This window comes from Psammomys obesus, unplaced genomic scaffold (assembly GCF_907164565.1).
Source record: "Psammomys obesus unplaced genomic scaffold, mPsaObe1.curated_primary_1811, whole genome shotgun sequence".
NCBI lineage: Eukaryota > Metazoa > Chordata > Mammalia > Rodentia > Muridae > Psammomys > Psammomys obesus.
The window spans coordinates 4,810,734-4,830,891 of NW_026596166.1; the positions used below are offsets into that span (position 1 = coordinate 4,810,734).

Sequence of the window (20,158 nt, forward strand, 5' to 3'; positions counted from 1 at the left end):
CACACACACACACACACACACACACACACACACACACACACACACACGATGTAGCTATATGGTTAGCATGCATCTCTCCAACAGACTGCATGGACAGAATGGCAGGGACCATGACAACACTGCTTCTGAAACACAGCCTTTTCCTCTCAAGATGCTTTCGATCATGGCGTTTTATCATGACTTGCCACATGCACACTGAATCCTCAGCTATCAAAATGTGTGAATGAAAGGAAAGCAGTCTGTCCGTTTATACCAGTAACTTTTTTGTTGTTGTCTATCTGTTTGGTTTTGCAGTGATGGGGCTTGAACTCAGAGCTTCATGCCAGCTGTGCAAATGATGGGGTCCTGCCATGCAGCTCCAAAAGGCCTGGTACTCACTATGTAGCCTAGGCTGGGCTCCAGCTTGTAGCAGTCCTCCTGCCTTGGCTTCCTAATCTGGGATTAGAGGTTTTGTATAACCATACATGGCTAAGAGCTTTAAAACGTTCATAACAAATGAGGGAATCAGACAATACACAGGGAGGTCGTGTGTGAGCTAATTAGAGCTGATGATTACTTTTGTAGGAACATTCCAGAAACCATGCCTCAGACCTGGGAGTTTATCTCAGTGGCGGAGTACTTGCCTAGCATGCATGAGACCCTGGGTCCCCTCCTTTGGAAAAAAAACATCCATTCACCCAAACACCCAACCAAAGAATGCTTCTGCCTTTAAGTTAAGATGCCCCAGATTTGCTAGAAAATGACTGCAAAAGAGAATAAGTCAGTCAGATAAGTTTCCTTTATCTTTAGCCTGATAAATGGTCAGTATTACAAAACTAATACATGTAAGATTCCAGTTACCCCATGATATATAACTTCATGTTTTTCTATACAGCAGCATACAGGCTTTGGTTGGTTTCCTTCTGGCAACAGGGCAGCATAAGCCTTTTCCAATGGTATTAGTTCATAGTCCCATTTTTCTGCACTACCACTGGAACCAAAAGGGATGGGCAGATGCTTGGGAGATGCCTGAGGATCTGGGTTGGATCCTCCAATGTGAAAAAGCCGGTGCATGCCTCTCTAGCACCAGGGAGGGGAAGACAAGAGGGTCCCTGGGGCTTGCTAGCCAGCAAGTCTAGCTGAATCGGTCAACTCCAGATATAGCCACTGGTTGGATGAATTTGTGCATCTCTGCCATGATTGTTTTCACTGATCAATGGGGCTGAGCCAATAAAAGCTTCGGGCACCTCGGGAACGTCCCTAAAAGCTTTTATTTTGCGGTCAGCACAGGCTTCTAGACTTTATGAAAGAAAATTCCCGAATATCAGTGGAGAATGACACTGTATTCTCTCATTTGTTATTGGCATCTTGATCTAAACCTGATATAGCCCAGACTGGCCTTAAACTCTCTATGCAGCTGACACAGGCCTTAACCCATGATCTTTCTGCCTCTACCTCCTAAGACTGAGATGCCCTGCTAATGGCAGTTTAATATTGAAGCCAGCAGGGTCAGGGCCATGGAGGCCAGCAGGAAGGGCAAGCACATTGGAAACTTGAAATGTTCATTTCTTTACCCGATGATAACAGACAAAAGCTGTCTGTCATGTTTTTTGTTTCCTTGTGATACTGGGGAGGAAGCTAGCTAGCGCCTTCTCTACAAGCCAAGTGAACACTCTGCCTTAGCCCTTTGTTGTGTCATTTTACATTAATTAATTTTGAGAGGAGGGTCTCGCCTAGCCTAGGCTGGCCTAGAACTTGCTATGTAGTCAAGGATGGTGCTGACCTTCTGGTCTACCTGCCTCCAACTACAAAGTGTTAGGATTCATTACAGAGATGGCCTTCAGTGCCCTTTATGCTTTTGTGCTTTTTATTATGCCTTCAAAGTACACTAGGAAATTTTTATGACAAAGACAAATGTATATAGGAAGAAAGTCTACTTTCTGACACAGATTCCAGTATAAGACCCCTTCCTTTTCTTTTCTTTTCTTTTCTTTTCTTTTCTTTTCTTTTCCTTTCCCCTTCCCTTTCCCCTTCCCTTCCCTTCCCTTCTACTTTTTGTCAGTTTAATCCCTAGTTACTGAAGGAAGAAAAAAATTAAAAGACCATTCCAAAAGGTCTCAAAAAATTTCTTAAACACCAAACAGGTGGGCAAGAAAGAGACATGGAGGTTCCTGACTTGGAATTCAATGATCTACAATTCCTACTTGGAATTCCTGTCTACAATTCTGCCCCATCTTCTGCAAAGATCTTTGATGTTCAAGAACCTTTGCCAACTAGACAGAATATAGTTCGGAAGGTTTTCATAAACATGTTGTACTTGAAAGAACTCAAGTCTATTGATTTTAAAAGTGAGCTTTTAAGTCATACTTCAATATTACTTCAAAGACAAAGTCATTTGGTCAGAGAATAAACAGGTTTTTGTTTTGCTTTGTTTTAAGTAATCTCAAGGCCAGGAACACAGCCCAGTGGGCAAAAGTGCTCACTGTGGAAGCCTGATGACCGAGTTCAGATCCTGAACCCACATGCAAGTCAAGCGTGGGTGGTGATGCATGGCTGCAGTCCCAGCCCCTCTACAGTGAGACGGTGAGATGGGGTGCAGAGCTAGAAGCTCACCCCCCAGAAGCTCATGGGCTAGCTAGCCTGAGTACTTAGTGTAGGAACACACAAAAGAAACTCGGCCTCAAAGAAGGTGGGTGGCAAAGACACCTGAGGCTGTCTTCTGAGCTGCACACTACACAAACATGCAAACACACACACACACACACACACACACACACACACACACACACACAAAAAAAAAAAAATACTCAGAAGCCAGATCTTCCATTACAGGAAAGAAACAGATAGAGAATAGGAAGGAGAATTGCCCTAAGAGCCTACAATGTATTGTTTTGTAAAAGCCTTTCTCACTTTACACAAGGGCCAGGCGAAACATCGATTCTAACACCTTAAGAGACCAGAATGATGTTAGACTGAAGACAGGGAAAATCTTTTCCAGCTGACCAGAACACTCAGCCTGATCACACAAACACAGATGCAGGCAAGCATTTTGAATGCCCAGAAGGCGGCTGTGTGATTATCTTGGCCCTGGGCTCGCCGTCAATACCTTAATCAGCTCCTTTTCTTTGTGGAGGTCTTCGTGAAGTTCGGGAAGAGGATCTTTGCTTTGTGCTTTCAGAACTTGCAGCCTGCTTTTCAGCTCCTTGATTCTCTTTTCACACTGGTCCCAGGTCTATTTGAAAACAGTGTTAGAACTGGTAAGCACTTGGCTCTCCAGACTGAATTAGACAACAGACCAGTTCGCTTAATGCACGTGTGCATTCTTACAAACGTGTTTGGAGAGGCCACATAGAAATCAGTCCCTTTCTTCGCACAGATTGACCGGGAGGGACACAAAGGACATCAGCATGTGTCAATCACTGAGATGGATTGGTTTGGGGAAGGATCTCTTCCGGCTCCATCTTTCTAATCCTTTGGGTCAGTTCTAGATGCTGACCTTTTAGATGCATCTAAAAGGCTACTGGAAGGACTTTCAGCATTCACACCTTAAGTGCGTGTCATGACAGCAGAGGCAGGCAGAGCGTACTGCCATTCCCCTCCTTGCTTATCTGTTCTGTGTCTCTCCTAATACCTGGCTCCTTTCACAACTGCAACTTCTCTCTCCCCCTGCCACCTTCTGCTTAAAATACTTTGGAGTTTGCAAAGAGTTTTATCACATCACTGAAGTTGTAAAAACCTTAAGACGTGCAGCGCTGGCTGACACGTCTGGAAACGAGAAAGCGGAGGCTTGGGGATAGCAGTTGGCTCGCAGATGGGAAGTTAAAGACGTGGGTAAGAGATGAGCCTTCTCTGCCTTAACCCTTATGATACTGAGCCAATAGGTGCCTGCCTTTTCATGTTTGTGGCATCCAGAACTGATCCACTAGGGTACGCTCCTACTTCTGAACTCGCTAAAAGTGTATAAACACGGCAATAGAATATTCTATTCTTTAGTACTGACCCTAAGCATTATCGGGGTAGTCTCAGCTAAGGGCGATACCCTTGGGAAGGGTATCATCTTGGGATAAACTATCCGGAACTTAGCTAAGAAGGAGGCAAACAGAGAAGCACCCCGCTGCATGCAGGTTCCTTTACCTTGATGTTCATTAACGCCATGCTCTAGCAGCAGGGCTGACACAGCCTGTCTGCTAGCTCACGCATTTCACAGAGTCAGTACAACAAAACGCAGATGCTCTGTTCATAGCTCAGGGGCTCCAACCAACTCACGCAAATTCACTCTTGATTTAGAAAAATTTCCCTGGGTAGTCTGGTTATCTGTCTTTGGTACACCAACAGATTGGCGGAATGTCAGAAATAAGCATACAAATGAAAAACAAAACAAAAATAGCTTAATATTCGGACAAGAGAAACAAACTTAAAAACTGCTTTTGAAGTCCAAGAGCATCATAACTTTAAAACAGTTCAGTCCTTGAGAACAACTTCGTGTTGGGGCCAAAAAAACAAAACAAAACAAAAACAAAAACAAGATTCTTCTACTAAAAAACATTTCAGTTCTTAAACACATAGTGATCAATTGCCCAAGAAACTCATGTCCGTGGAAAGATGCATTCTTTGGTGATAACAGAAAAACACAGCACAACTGTGTCATTTTCATGTTATCATACCCCAGGACGGAGCGTGAGTGGAATGTTAGTTTCATGTACTGAACATCCGATGAATCTGACTGTTTCGTGCTTCATAAAACTCTCCTTTTTACATTTGTTTATTTACTCATTTATTTAGCGTATGTGGATGGGTAGGTGCGGGTTTGCCATAGCACATGATGGAGGTCAGAGGACATTCTGTGGGAGAGGGTTTTCTCTTCCCACCACGTGGGTAACGGGGATTGAACTCAGGCTGCAGGCTTGGCTGGAAAGTGCTTTAACCCACTAAGCCATATCACTGACCCAAAGTAAGTATCTTCATAGCATCTCAAGTGTTTTTAGATGCAATATTTGGTTTTTCCCATGCAGTTTATTATTTCATTAATAGCAGTAACTGGCATGACTCATATATTGGTAAAAAAATCGACTTTCATTAGAAAACTCAAAATACTGGATTAAACAAAACACTCCTATTGTCCCAGATTATTGCAAGGTCTTTCATTTACCTCTGCAGTGCTCTGCAGCTGGCCAATCATCTCTCTCAGGCTCAGCTCAGTGTCCTTCCAGGTGTCCTGAAGCTTGCTGGCTTGCCTGTCGATGAACTCTTTAGTTTCCAGGTTGGGTGTGTCCCGTAACTTCTCCCCAGCTTCCAAGGCCAGCTCATAGGTGGTTCGCCACCTCTGAACATGGATCTCTTTGTTCTAAAAGAAAAACAGGGCTTGACTCTGGTATGCTTAAAAGGTGACCACGGATTTCCCTCAGAGCTCCGCTTAAATGCTAAGTTCTACATAAGGTGGACACATCTGTACAGCGTGTGGACGCACGCACGCACGCACGCGCACACACACGTGACACAGTCACATCCAAATCGAATGCTTAACTCCGGGTAGGCCTATGCTCCCGCATGCGGTGGTCATGGCATCATTTCCAAGGATATAGTCACAGATAAGACCGTTAGTAGAATGAAAGCTCAGGGTGCTGGAGGGGTGGCTCAGTGGTTAAGAGCACCGACTGCTCTTACAGAGGATCCTGGTTTAATTCCCAACGTCTGCATGGCAACTCACAACTGTCTGTAACTCCAGTACCAGGGGATAGGACATGGTCTTCTGGCCTCTGGGGCACCACACAGTGTACAGACATAATGTAGGCAAAACACACATACATACATACAAATAAAAATTGCATATACGTATGTTTATGTGTGCCTATATATATTCACAAATAACAATTTAGAAGGCAATGGGGATCTCAGAGCAGTAAGAAGACAATTAGAGTCTTTGAATTGAAGTCGTTACACAGGTTACCACCAGGTTAACTCAGTGGAGTGAACATATGCTAAGAGCACAGGAAAAGAGAACACACAGACAGGCAACACCCCTAGAGCGTACAGTTTTGCTTGGCCAAAACCCTAGAGTCTTCTCTGACTCAGTTTCTCCTCTGTGTGCATGTAGCAGCCAAACTATGTTCCAAATCTTTTTGGGGGTTGGTTCATTTCTCGTTATTCAGGTCCCACTTTAAAATGCCACCATCCCAGAGATCACCCAAACCTAAAGTCGACACCAACTCCTCTGTTAATTATCTGTGTAAGCTGACTACACTCTTTTATTTTCTTTAATTAAATTAAATTAATTAATTCTTTAGTTAATTTCCTGGATGTGTGCATGAGAGCAGGAGTCTTCTGGTTGGTCCTTATACTGCGATGAGGACAGAGACCAGCACAGAGAAGGTGCTCAGTCAGTAGCTGAGGACTGGATAAGTGAATGAGGCCAGCCCAGCACTTCAGGGGGTGGCTTCTGGCTGCAGCTCCAGTGGAGGAGCGGTTCCCTCTACTAAAGAGGGAACGTGTTCACTATACTCTAATCCTATGCTCACGCAGCAGCTTTCCTTTAATTTTTTATATGTTGATTTGCTTACAGAATTTGGGGCGCATCTGCCACTCAGTGCATATCTGGAGGTCATAGGACAACTTGTGGGAGTCAGTTCTTTCCTTCTATCGTGTGAATCCCAGGGATTGAACTCAGGCCTTCAGGCTTGGCAGCAATCACCTTTACTCTGAGCCATTTGCCAGCCCCTAAACCCTTTCTGATGCATGCCTGGTTGTCTGACTTTGCTCTGGAGGAACAATCAGCTCTTCCATCTGTCATTGTCCCTGTGGACCCCTTACACATGTGCCAGTCCCTGAAGGGTTTGGGTGGTATGATCCCATCACCACAGACTTCTCTCGTTTTACTCGCCCATCGGCAGTGCGTGCTTTTTCCACACCCTAAGAGGCCACCTCCATTTCTAGGCGTGTGGGTGAGACAGGGCTTCCAACACACAAGGCTAGGGGGCAGGCTGTGGGTGGCCATACCTAGCTGGCTTCCCATTGTACACAACCACTTGGGTCGTGATGGAAAACACTGAACCTCAGGGGGCCGGAGGGACGGCTCAGAGGTTAAGATATACTGCTCTTTCAAAAGACCAGAGTTTAACTTCCAGCACACCTATCAATGGCTCACAACCAACTGTAACTCCCCAGCTTCCAGGGGAACCCAACACCTCTGGCCATTTCGGGTACCAGCACTCATACACACACACACACACACACACACACACACACACACACACACCCATGATTAAAAAAAATAATAATACAAATAGATTCAAATAAAGCCTCAGTCCAACAAACATCTTGCATATATAAAGCTTCCCCCCCCGCCACCCCCCAAACTGTGCATACATACCTTCAGCTCGTGGATCAGGCGTCTGGTTTGGCAGGGGCTGGAATGGTCCCGTTCCTTCAGGGCGGACAGTAGGTGGCCGGTGTCAGCGAGGAAACGGAGCAAGTCCTCCACAGAGGTGGTGAAGAAGCGCCACTGCGTCACCAGCCGGTCAATGTCACACTTCCTCTGCTGAACAGCCCGGCCAGCACTCTGCCATCGCTCTGACAGCTTTGAGAACTCGGAGACAAATTCTGGTCTAGGAAAAAAAGAAAATGGTGAGAGATTAACAGGAACGTGTAGAAAAAGCAACTGGCAAGGACTGGCAGAAGTCTGCGTGTGCGGTTTTCATGAAACAAAACGGCTTCAGGACCCCGGAGCCCGGTTCGTCTTAAACACCATGAGGGGTGCGGCGCTGGGGGTACACCGTGTGTGTAGAATGTGCCCAAGCATAACCTGGTGACTGGCCAGCACTCCCGGGGAGAACTCCCTTAAACACTCAGAGTTGACTTTCCGAAAAGCCAGAAGCCGGACCATTGGAAGTTCATAGAGGCAGGGCTTTCGGGAACAGCTGAGAGCGAGCTGGGCCACAGCCACCCAAGGAGCTCTGTCCAGATGAATAACACTGCTCACGTGAGAAGTGAGGTCTTTCTTTATAAGGAGAGAGTCACGTTTGTCCTAATGAGCAGACAAAGTAGCTTATCACCCTGGAACAGGCCCGTGTGTGTCTCTCAGGGCTATTTCTCAGGCATACTGAAAGGAGACTCGGAGGAGCGGGGAAATGCTGCCCACCAGGATACTCGGGAAGGTTTGAACGACTGGGCCACCTCTGGATTCTGGCCGTGCCAGCTAGCTTCGGGGCGGCTCAGCTGTGCTCACAGGCTGGCCTCGGGGCTCTGCCCAGCTTGCCTGCCACTGCCTACTGACTGACTCCATCTGGGACGACACGGCTTCACCCTCAGGGACAGTGGCACCTTACAATCTATTTTCAGATGACAAAACCGTATACGGGTGACAGAAGAGAGAAAAAGGTAATGCAGAGGAAGCAGTAGAAACTTAGTTAATATGCCCGGGTAGCGGCTGTTTCCAGGATCCTCTGTGCTGCCACCTTCATCACTTCCAACAGAAAAAAAAAAAAAAAAAAAAAAAAAAAAAAGCATGGTTAGCATTTTTTACAGCCATAAGGCACAACCCTGTCCTAAGGTAGAGGCAGAAGGGCAGTTCCACCATGGGTGTAGTCAAGGTTTCTGTTTGGTAGTTAGGCACCCTAAGAACTGGAGTTCACAATGACTCTTAGGAAGAGCCGGGAGAGAAGCGCTCGAAGGCTCCGTGCACAGGCAGATGTAAGGAGACAGACAGGGTTAATTACCCGGAGTGGCTAGAACTCACCGCAGCATGGCTCTGACGGGCTAAGCCGCCACCTGGCACCCTGGAAACACTCACGGAGGCTCTCGTGACAGGCCTGTCCCAGCAAGTGCAGTGGCCCCACCCAGCTTACCTGCGCTGTATTTCTGCTGTGTCCAGGAGCTGTAAGGACTGGGCCACGTAAGCATCGGCAATGGTCTGGCTCACAGAGACTTCGGCTTCCAACATCTGTTTGTGAACCAAAACATAAAACATCAGCTGGCGGATTTCACCGCCAGGAACCTGGAGCATATGCTTCCTACTACAGCTCCCGGGGGGCTCTGTGAAATGACTAATTTCCAAGTTATTGGAAGCCAACTGCAAGAAGCGGTCAACGATCAGATTAATATCATCCAGGAATACAATACTGGGGGAAAAAAACCCAGACCTAGTAATAGTAGCTATTTCAATTGCTGGATGACAAATAAAAAATTTTTCTGGAGGGACAGGCACTCCTTGTGTTTTATTTGAATGGCTCTTTTCCCTTCCCCCACCCTCCCTGACCCAAGGAGAGTGGCAAAGCGCCCATTTACCTCGTAGGTTTTCTGCTGCTCCAGGAGGGCTGGGAGGTCATGGGCAACATTCTCTGTGAGGGATTCTTGTATCTTCTCCAGAAGCTGGCTCCATTTTTCACAGTAATGAAGGAACTTTGCATTCAGCCCATTTCCCTGAAGTTTGCTATAAAGATTTGAAAACAAAGCTGAGCCTTAGAATATCGATGTTAATCCTGCCTTCCCTGAAGTGATGGGGGGGGGGGAGATGCTCTGACCTGCAGTGGTCCAGCGCTGTGGCCGTAGCTCGGATCCACTGCCGGTTCACATTTTGTAATGTTTTTATTGTTATGTCACTGAGGGGGAGTCTGAGGCTCTCCTCATTCAAACGCTCAATGTCAGGTGACTGGGCTGTCAGTGCCAGCACATGGTTCTGTGAGAAAAAAAAGTACAGAGAAAATGTTTACATGATGAAATGGCCTCCTTACCTTAAAGATGAAGGGAAACTGGGCCCGAATAATACAATTTGCATACAGTCAGACAGCTAGTTAGAGTTAGAATTGGGCCTCAACTTAGATTTCTCAATGATGCCAGCCTATATATATGGCATGAGGGCATATGTCAATTTTGATAGGATTTAGGATCATCCAGGAGACACATCCTCAGGAATGTCTGTGAAGGTGTCTTCTGAGAGATCTGAGGGGGGCAGACCCATCTTGAATGTGGTTGGTACCTCACAGGCTCCGTAGCCTACAGGTATCCTCTATAGGCTGGGAAGCACAGACTGAATAAAAAGAGAAAGAGATGCAAGCCAGCTGCGTGCCAGCAGTCACGTCTCCCTGCTTCCTGACTGTGGGTACAATATGTCAAGCTGCCTCACCCCTGTGCTACCATGATGGACTGGAGGCCCTCAACACACGAGCCAGAATAACCCTTTAAAGCCCTTATTATTATTACGGGTGTGAATGCAGGATGTGGAGGGCAGAGGACACCTTTATGGAATTGGTTCTCTCCTTCCACCCTTGGGTGGGTTCCACCTGCAGAGCCACCTTGCTGGCCTCTGAACCCTTTCTCCAGTTGCCTTTGCCAGGGATTTTGTCACAGCAAAAACAAACAAACAAACAAACCCCCCACACAAGTAGCACCAAAGCAGCCCAAGAAGTAGGAAGGGACGTTAACTCTTGTCTTTAAGCAAGACGGAAAATGAGTTATTCTCTTTTTAAAGGACAATTCTGGACTTCCAAGTCCTATGTAATCTGCCAATGACTTGACCTTCAACAGGTTATTTCTACAGTGTGCCTATACAGTGAGTGAAAATCTGATCATTCCTATTATCCTAGCTAAGTGGGGTACTTAAACCAGACCTAAACCGTTCTACCCTTATTTTCCTAGGGTATAAAATCACAAGAAAGAAAGACTGATCAAAACTTGTCAACATGATGTCAACAGTATGTAAAATAAACACCTTCCATAATATCCATTCTACCTCCTCAACTCTGCTGTCATATTCTAGGTCAGGGTCAACATTTTTTTTTTCTTTAGATGGCCAGCCTAAGAGTGTTTTAGCTTTGTGGGCCATCTTGTCTGGAAAGCAACCATTCAAGTCTGCCCTCATACCATAGACTCCCTCACAGATAATGTGCAAATGGGCTGGGCTTAACTAAAATTTTTGTTTACAAAATGGACTGGGATTTGGATAGCATCCTATCATTTGCTGACTCCTCATCAAGGTAAATTCTGACCTTTGGGAATCTGCAGGATCCAGAATTCTTGAGTCCCTTCATTAATTTTATGTTAATTATACAAAACTCACTGAAGTAAATTAAAAAAGGAAAGCACCCAATTTTAATTGAATATTTTATATCTGATCTGCAAACTAAAAAAACCCAACTAGTCACAACAGAGAATTCCTTGAATATTTGGGTTCACTGATAAAAAGTCTATGGGCAGTGCATACATATTAATAACATAGGTATACTGATAACTTATTGATAAAATAGAGTCCCACAATGTTCCGTTTTTTTGAGACCTTAAGAAAATGGAGCAGGAATGAAAGAAGTGAACGGCAGTGCTCATGAGTTAATCAGAATGCAGATGAAAGAGGAGCGAGTGATTGAGCTCCCAAGGGAAGAAGGATGAGAGCAGGTTCACGCAGTAGTAATTAGCTTATTTTTTAACCCTATAGAAAATAAGCTCTTAGGAAAGACACATATTGCCAATACCAGGAACGAGTCAGGAACTTCCTCTTTCTCTTCCAGGTAAAGTTTATTCAAATTTTCTTCCTCGTGCATAATAAGATCTTTTAAATATGTCAGTCGATCCCCCAAATCCTTAAACTTCGCCAGAACAATCTATAAAGAGACAGAATTAAGCACGGCATTATGAACTGCTAAGGGTTCAAGTTATTTTTCTGCTCATCATCTCAAAACTTCACAGAGGTCTCTGCAAAGGCTCTGCAGTTTCATTCTGTGCCTTGGGAAGGTCTTCCTAGTTCCACACAGAGAAGTGAATCAAATCTTTTCCCTTTGCCTACTACCTACTTTTTCTCCTTCCTGCTGACATCGAGACAGTATTAGAGATTCACCGCCCTCTAGGTATTCCGAGCACTGCAACTTGGGAGATGAATGAAAACTCCAATGGACAGCTGTGTTTCCAGCAGCCACATCCATGTCTCAATTACTCTCCTTAAAAATTCAGATAACCGAGATCTGAACAGGGTAGGAGGCACGCCCCTTGCTAAACTAACATGTTTGGTGGAGAACAAAGGGCTGCTGAGGAGCTGGCCCTTGGCCCCGTGACTAAGCAGGACTCTGGGATGGCTTCACTCTATGGTTTCCCCGAGGTGCCTTCTAGACGGCACAACTGCCTCATAGTCTCCAACAGACTGGGGGTGGCATGAGAATGTCCACAATCACTGCTCAAAAGGAAAGGCAAAACGAACCTCAAATTCATTTGATTTCGCCAGCAGCATATTTTCCAGATAGGCAGCTGTTTGGAGGGCGTGCAGTTGTCCGGAATGGAGGCCAGGGGTGCTTGACTCTGCAGGCTGTGGGAGCTGATCCAAGAGGGTGGAATTTTCAAGGAAGGCCTCTTTGGTCTTCAGGACATCATGGTGCAGCTCCTGGAGAAGGAGAAAGGGTAACAAAGTGTTTGCTCCTCCCCCACCACGGCCCCAGCCCCTGCCGCTTCCGCCTCTGCAAACACTTTTTGTTGTTACTGTTTAAGTAGCTGAAAAAAAAAAACAAAAAACTTGGGCTTTCTTAAAATGATGTATCGTACTGGCCCTGCTCTGGAGGTTGACAGTTTAGCACAGAACCTGTCATTTCCCAACAGAGTCCAGGCTCCTAGGTTCTAGAAGCAGGAGACTGAGAAGACGGGTGCTTTCTGTTTCTAATCGTCTAACTCTTGAGGGATGGACTTTGAAATCATCTCAAGAACCACTATGGCCTGTCCCTTGCTGTTGACCTTCCAATATAAATGGGTTCACGTAGGGTCCTCAGCGTCTCACTAGGCAAGCGGACTGCAGGGCACTCTAATTAAACCTGTTTCTCACTTTTGATTTCACCTAGAGTGTCACAAGCTATAAAACACATCTTGTTACCAATACTATGGTGTACTCACATTCTGGCTATTTCCTCCCAGCACTGGAAAAACACCATAGCTCAAACTGCTCTGTTCTTAAATAGTCTAAGATTACTGAATTCCCAGAATTCCCAGAAGAGGAATACTCATGTAGAACCAAGTCCAGGTGTTACTGTTTTTGCTATATTTGAGGGTACGTACGGGTACGAGCAGGCGTGTTTGAACTGTCCACTTTGTTTATTTACTTAATGTTTTGGGTCAGGGCCTCTTCATTGGCCTAGGCTCACTGCTTTGGCTACCCTGACTGGCCAGTGAGCCCTGCCATCTCTGTGTCCACAGCACTGGGATTTCAATTGCCACACTTAGCTTTTGACATGGGGTTGAATTCAGGGCTTTGTTCTTGTATGGCAAGTACTTTAATCACTGAGCCATCCCCCCAGCTCCCATCATCATCACCATCATCACTTTTATTTCAAATTATTGTGTACTGCGCTGGCTAGTGCTCTGTTAACTTGACACGTGCTAGAATCATTTGGAAATAGGGAGCCTCAACTGAGAAAACTGCCCCTGCTACAGTGGCCTGTGGGCAAGCCTGCAGAGCTTTTTCCTAATTAATGACTGATGCATGCGAATGGGCTCAGCCATTGCAGTGGTACCAGCCCTTGGGCAGGCGGTTCTGAGTATAGAAGAAAGCAGGCTGAGAAAGCCATGAAGAGCAAGCCAGTAAGCAGCGTTCCTCCACGGCTTCTGCTTCAGGACTTGCCCTGCCTTGTGCTCCTGCCGTGCCCTCCTTTGCTGATAGACTGTGAGCTATCCAACCTCGGTGCTGAGGAACAATCCAGGGGCCTCAGAAGAAGCAGTTCTCATTCATAACTGCTGAGCCACCTCCCTGAATTTTTGTTTTGTTTGGGGTTTGTTTGCTTGGTTGTTTTTCCAGACAGGGTTTCACTGTATCCCCTTGGCTGTCCTGGACTCGCTTGGTCAACCAGGCTGGCCTCGAACTCACAGTAATTCATCTGCCTCTGCCTCCTTGCGTGCTGGAATTACAGGCGTGTGCCACGTCTGGCTACCTATGATAATTATTATTGTGTTTGTTTTTTTTTTTTTTTAAAGATAATTACTTTTTTCTTTTTAAAGAATTCATTTTATTTTATGTACATTAATGTTAAATTGTCAGATCCCTTGGAATTGGGGTTACAGACAGTTGTGAGCTGCAATATGGGTGCTGAGGCCTTGAACCTGGGTCCTTGGAAGAACAGTCAGTGCTGTTAACCACTGAGCCATCTCTCCACCCCAGGATTACATTTAAAGCAAGACAGTCTTACCTGAGCACCAGTAACTCCAGCTCTAAGGGATCAGACACCTCCGTCTGGCCTCTGTGAGTACCCCACACCTGTGTACGTACATTCCACACAGACACAGACACATGTCTTAGCTAAGGTTTCTATTGCAGAGACCAAACACCGTGACCGAGGGAGGTACTGTGGTTCTATTACAGATTTTGTATGAGGCTTGGGAATAGGTGGTGGCAGGACCTCCCCCCTGAACCACCTGCTACCCCGTTCTCCCAACCTCACGTGTCCCATCTCACCTGTGCCCCACACAGCCAGCCCAGCGCACCTGTCCGATGACTTCGCCACCCCTGTGGTCTATCCCTTTCCCAAGGCCATGGCCGCCCCTCACTGGCTCTGCCTGTTTTGCTGATGTGGTTTGGTTTTGTCCCCGAGGCTTTGGACCCACCTTGATGTCCTGCAGGGCCGGTGGCAGGATGTCTGCCAGGTTGTTTCCAGACATATTGATATTGGCAAGCTGTTGGAACCTCGCCTCCTGCTGCTGCAGCCGGGCTGCGGCTTCTGTGTGAGCGCCGTGAGCAGCCTTCCAGAGCTGAAGCTGACCTCGGGCCTCCTGCAGCTGGTCTGCGAGGTCTTGGTTCACCTGGGTCCACCTGGCAGTTAACGATAAGACAACAACCTTCCATCCTCCCCTTGCAGCAAACTTACATGTTCACGCTCTACTAGAAGTTAAAAACAGGGGGATTTTTATTTATTTACTTATTTATTTAATTTTTGAGGCCAGGTCTCATTGTGGATCTCTCAGTGTCCTGGAACTCACTGTATAAACCAGGCTGGCCTCGAACTCACAGAGATCCTCCTGCCTTTGCTTCCCAGGTGCTGGGATTAAATGGATGCCCAGCTTTTCAATAGGTCTTCCTTATATACTATGCTTGTGTCAAACAAATTTACTGTGCAATTAATGAAACAAACAAAATATTTATTTTCAAGTTAAAATAAAGGAATCTTTAAATTCCATTTACAGATTTTCATCTTGCTTTTTTCCTTTCCCCTCCATTTACTCCTTTTTTTTTTTTTTTTTTTAATTTTCCATGTTAGTAATCAAAAAAGAAAAGCTAGCCGAATATAGCGGCTTGATTAGAATCTCATCATTTAGGAGGTTGAGTCAGGAAGATCAATACACGTTTGAGGCCAGCTGGGACTACACAGTGAATTTTAGGTCAGCCAAGAGCTGAATGATATTCTTCCAGAAGAGGAGGGAGAGGAGGAACATTTTTGTTGTTTGTTTTGTTTTGTTGAGACAGAGTTTCTCTGTGTAGTCTTGGCTGTCCTGGACTTGCTTTGTAGATGAGGCTGGCCTTGAACTCACAGAGATCTGACTGCCTCTGCCTTTTGGGGTTACAGGCATGCGCACTGCGCCCAGCTTGGAACAACCATTTTAAAAGACTGTACAAAACATTCTGCAGATTATTCGTTGCACTTGCATGAACGGGGCTGGGAACGTGGCTCAGCGGTAGAGCATTTGTGTAGCAGGCGTCCAGCTCTGGGTTTGGTTCACAGCAACCCAAACAACAAGCAGAAAAGAATGAACTTGTATGTGCAAAGGATTCAGTGACCTGAATCTTTTAACAGCAACAGCACTGCCTGTGCAGTGAGGCGGGTACTGAAACTGAACTCGGAGCTAGATATATACCGGCCTCCCTTCAGTGAGGAGTTGGTGGAGAGCCGGGGACGCCACGTCAGGGTACGCACTTTGCTGTCCTATGTTCAATACTTTATAAGACTCAGCTGGCTGAGGCAGTGGAGTCAGCAACGAAGGAAGACTCGAAAGCAGCCTGCTCAGGCAGAGCAGTGTTAGGTCACTTTCCAAGAGATGCCGTGAGCACATCCATCTGACCTTGTCCTACAGGTGCCCTACTCCTCAGTGTTTCTGTTGCTGATTTGGGGGTTCCCGAGACTGAGCCTGGCTATTAGAGGATGCACTATGGAAGTGGCCCCACTGAGACATTTCTGGCTTGATTATCCCAAACACCGTACAAGACACATGAAAGCTCTCATGACATTGAACCTCACATGATGAAATGCAGAGCCACAGTAACACTGAAACCGGGCATCTTAGAGGTGTGGGAAGCCTGTTCAAGGCATAAGGAGCAAGAGAGAGGACTGCTCTTTCAAGTTTCCCTCTGAGCGTACCTTGAATGAGCATCCTGGCATTTCTCCTCAATTATTCCAGCAACGTAGGGGCAGGAATCTTTGAGCCTGCCAATAACCTCCTGCAGTTTCTCCCAGCTGCCTTCCCTGCTCTCGGCTTCATCTTGAAGGGCCTGAGGACGCAGACAAAGGTCAAGTTCAGATGGTTTGACTATCCCCTTCCCTCCCCACCCCGAAGGTAACATTTTCTTGGCCCTTGTGGCTGCACAATAATGACACAAACACTTAGACTTTACAGGACGGTGACACACAGCCAAGAACAGGAAGAAGGCAACTAACAATGCATTTCTTCCTCAAGCTGAACGTAGAAGTATTAAGCTGCTAACCATACAACACTCGGCCATACAAACAACGTCATAAGCCATGAAACGGAACAGACAGAAAATGCAAGATACACTTAAGGTTTCCTGTGGCTCATGTGACTAACTTTAAAATTCCAAGCTGTGCCTTTGGTACCTCTAGTTAAAGTGCCACTTTTTGCTTCTCTGTGAGCGGTGCAAAAGCACCTGCATGCATCCTAAGGCTTGCTCCAGCCTTCAGTTTCTACCCACAATACCCTTGGCCACGCTGGTTAATTTACCTGGAGCTTCTGCACCTGGCAGTCCAAGGCCTCCAGTGATAAGACCGCAGGCTTGCTGTGCTCCATAGAGTATGCCAGTTGGGTCGTCATCATGTTGGCCTCGTCGTAGAGCTTCTCACAGGCCTTCCACTCCTGCAGGGCCGACTGCAAGGAGGCTCTGAGTCGATGGACCTATGGCGAAAGCGCAAACCCTGGGTCAATCACTCTGTTAGCCTTCTGGCTTTGGACAAAATTACTTAACTTTGTTATTGGTTTCTTTATCCACAAAGCAAATTAATTAGCAAAACAGACAAAACGAACACACACACCCAATAGGGTTTGTGAAAAATTCTCTACAGCTGTAAAGTGTTGTATGTGTAAGATGCTGAAGTGATGCCTGAACTTAGCTGGGACTCCCTCAAAGCCATCACAAGCTGGAGAGAAACACACGGGATGCCCATGAGGGGCAGGCACATTTTACCCGCCAGACATCTTGCCACTTAGTGAAAACGGTCCCTGAAGCTACATGTGGGTGTGTGCCTGTAATGCCAGCACCTGGAAGGCTGATGTGCTCAGGCCTGGGCTATATGATGAATTCCAGGCCAGCCTGAGTATTTGAAAATGTTGAGGGCCATGAGATGGCTCAGCAGGTAAAGGTGCTTGCATATAGTTCAGGCAGGCATGGAACCTGGACTCTTGTAGAGTGCTGGGATCAAAGGGGTGCACCACCACACCCAGCTTTGATCCCAGAAGATGCCACACATTTGGTCTGAGGGAAAAGAGAAGAAATTTGTTAAGCGAGCCTTCACAGAGCAGAAAGAAGAAATGCGAGAGCTGGGCTCAGCTGGCAGAGCTCTGAGCACCGTGAAAGGCATCCATCATTGTTACAGCAGAAAGGGGTCAGTTTGTGTTATCATTCCAGAGAACAGGCTTGGGGAAGGAACCTGCCCTTGGACAGAGACGGGATGGCAGTCGGCAGCTGCTGGAATTAAAACCATGTATCTTCATGACCAGCATCTCTTCATGTGGGTTCTGGGGATCAAACCTGGGTCCTCATGTTTGTCCCCTCACCAACTGAGCCACTTCCACAGCCCACCTCCTGCATTTTTTTAAACCAATACTTTACAGAGATAAAATTCACACATCATGTAATTTACCTATTTAAAAGTTAAAATTTTACAATCAATATTAGAACACTTTTTTTTTTCTCCAAAAAGAAACATCACCTCCATTTAGAAGTCACTTTTCCTCCAGCCAAAAATAACCCACTTTCTGTCTGTACAGATTTGCCTGTACTAGACATTTCATATAAACGGATTCACACATGGTCTTTTTTTTATGAGAACTGGCTTCTTTCACTCACCAGGCTTTAAAGTCCATTGACATAGACTACATTGTCGCTTTAGAACAGCTGAGTAATATCCCACAATGCAGGTACACCCACTACATTTTACTAAGACACCCATAGTTGGATAGACAATGGGTAGTTACCGCTTCGGGGCTATCACGATTAGATGGCTGTAAACATTGACCACCTGGCTGAACTGCAGAGTCGTGTCAACTCTACTGTTTAACCTTCAGGGAACGGCTGCGCTTCTTTCCAGCGCCTCGGGACCACTTTACACCCGCACCTGCAGCGCATGACCGAGTCCTTGCTATCGCTTGCTATTGTCTGCCATCAGCACTGGCTAATGCCGCCATCCTCGTGGGTACAGCTGGCATTTCATCTCAGCTTTGATTTTTATTCCCTCAGTGGCTACTGATGTGCTCATTCACATCATCTTCTGCAGAGAGAAGTCCATTTCAAGCGGCCTCCCCATTTTCCTCATTCAATTACTGCCCTGTGGCTTATTCCACTGTATGTACAAGCCCCTTAGCCAAGACACAATCTGCAAATACTTTCCCCATCCTCGGGGTTAGGCTTCCACGATTTTTCTCTTTTCTCTTAGTCCTGGTGGTTAAGTAACTTAAACAAACAAGATGAACAAATGACTGAATGAGCTCATTCCTGTTTCTCCCCCGTCTTCTCCACTTGTCTTTACATTTCTTTGTGGTGCTCTCCAAAAGCACAGAGTGCTCGATTTTGATGAAGGCTAGCTTTCTGCCCCCTCCTCCAGCGGTCGATGCTCAGTGTCCTGTTTAGGAGGACAGGCACGAACAATTATGGTGCTTCTTAAGGAGTTCATAGCTTTAACTCTTACATTTGTGTCTGATTCATTTAGAGTCAACTTCTGTTTGTGGTATTGAGTCAGCAAGTCATTGTTTTTCATGTTAATATCCGGGCACCCTAGTGTCATCCTGTGTGGGGAAAAAAAATCCTCCTCCTCCCTGTGAGTAATCTTGCTACCTTTGTTGAAAAAAAAAAACAAAACAAAACTGAAAATGTATTTCATGGTTGGACTCTTCCATTTACTTGTGTGTCTCTCTTACGATTTTGCTATCTGCATGCTATTATTATTATTACCATTGCTATTATTATTATTGTGTTTACTTGTTTGAGACAGGGTTTCCCTGTGTACCCCTGGATGTCCTGGACTCATTTGGTAGACCAGGCTGGCCCTGAACTCACAGATCCACCTGTCTCTGCCTCCTGAGTGCTGGGATTACAGGCTTGGGCCATCGAGGTTGGCTTCTACGTGCTTTTATAAGTACCATCTTAATTCAATCCCCCTCTATATTACACCACACCACTGTAATCTGTTCATGTGTATTTCTTACACTGCTCAAGCTCCTCAGAGAGCATGGTCCCATTACTTTCTGCTTTCTCTTACCCCTGGTGGTGAGCACAGTCACTCAAACATGACTGACAAATGACTGAGCCAGCTCATCCCTATATTCCCAGAGTCCCGGACAAGGGGCGAGGCTGCCTGTTGCCTAGGGTTTCAATCATACGGCTTGTTCCCAAGTCCCCTAGGGGCACAGGGTCGAAGGCAGATTTTAGCACGTGACATATATAACTCCCAGTGAGGAGGCTGGAGGAAACGCAAACACATTATAACCGTGAGCCTTCAGAGCGTCCTTGGTGGGAGGTAAACGCCTGTGCAGAGTCTCAGCTTCCTCTTCCGGTGTCCTCCTTTGGGGGGCGGGCATCCTAAACACTCTTTCTCTTCCTTCTTTCTTCCTGCCTCTGGGGTTCCCCCCATGCTGACCCTGCTCCCAGCTCCCGAGGCTATGTGATACAGATCCCGCAATCCCTCCCGCATCTCCTTCAGGCTTGGGCTGCTCTTTTCCAACTGCTGCTGTTGAGCTGACCTGGAAACGATGCCAGATGCTCCTCTAGTCCTAGAGAAGGAGAGAG

At 46.3% G+C, this 20,158-nt stretch overlaps 1 protein-coding gene across 3 annotated transcripts in view; it reads right to left on the reverse strand.

Moving 5' to 3' along the window:
• Syne2 (spectrin repeat containing nuclear envelope protein 2) overlaps positions 1-20,158 on the reverse strand; it is a 305,981-nt gene that overhangs the window by 43,405 nt on the left and 242,418 nt on the right. For all 3 annotated transcript variants that reach the window (XM_055595536.1, XM_055595534.1, XM_055595535.1), the window contains 11 exons: positions 16,882-17,052; positions 16,284-16,414; positions 14,539-14,743; positions 12,158-12,337; positions 11,439-11,567; positions 9,495-9,649; positions 9,259-9,403; positions 8,820-8,914; positions 7,346-7,580; positions 5,129-5,323; positions 3,086-3,211 (listed from right to left, as the gene is read on the reverse strand). In XM_055595536.1, coding sequence (XP_055451511.1) covers positions 3,086-3,211; positions 5,129-5,323; positions 7,346-7,580; positions 8,820-8,914; positions 9,259-9,403; positions 9,495-9,649; positions 11,439-11,567; positions 12,158-12,337; positions 14,539-14,743; positions 16,284-16,414; positions 16,882-17,052 — 1,767 coding nt within the window. The remainder of the gene's footprint in view (positions 1-3,085; positions 3,212-5,128; positions 5,324-7,345; positions 7,581-8,819; positions 8,915-9,258; positions 9,404-9,494; positions 9,650-11,438; positions 11,568-12,157; positions 12,338-14,538; positions 14,744-16,283; positions 16,415-16,881; positions 17,053-20,158) is intronic.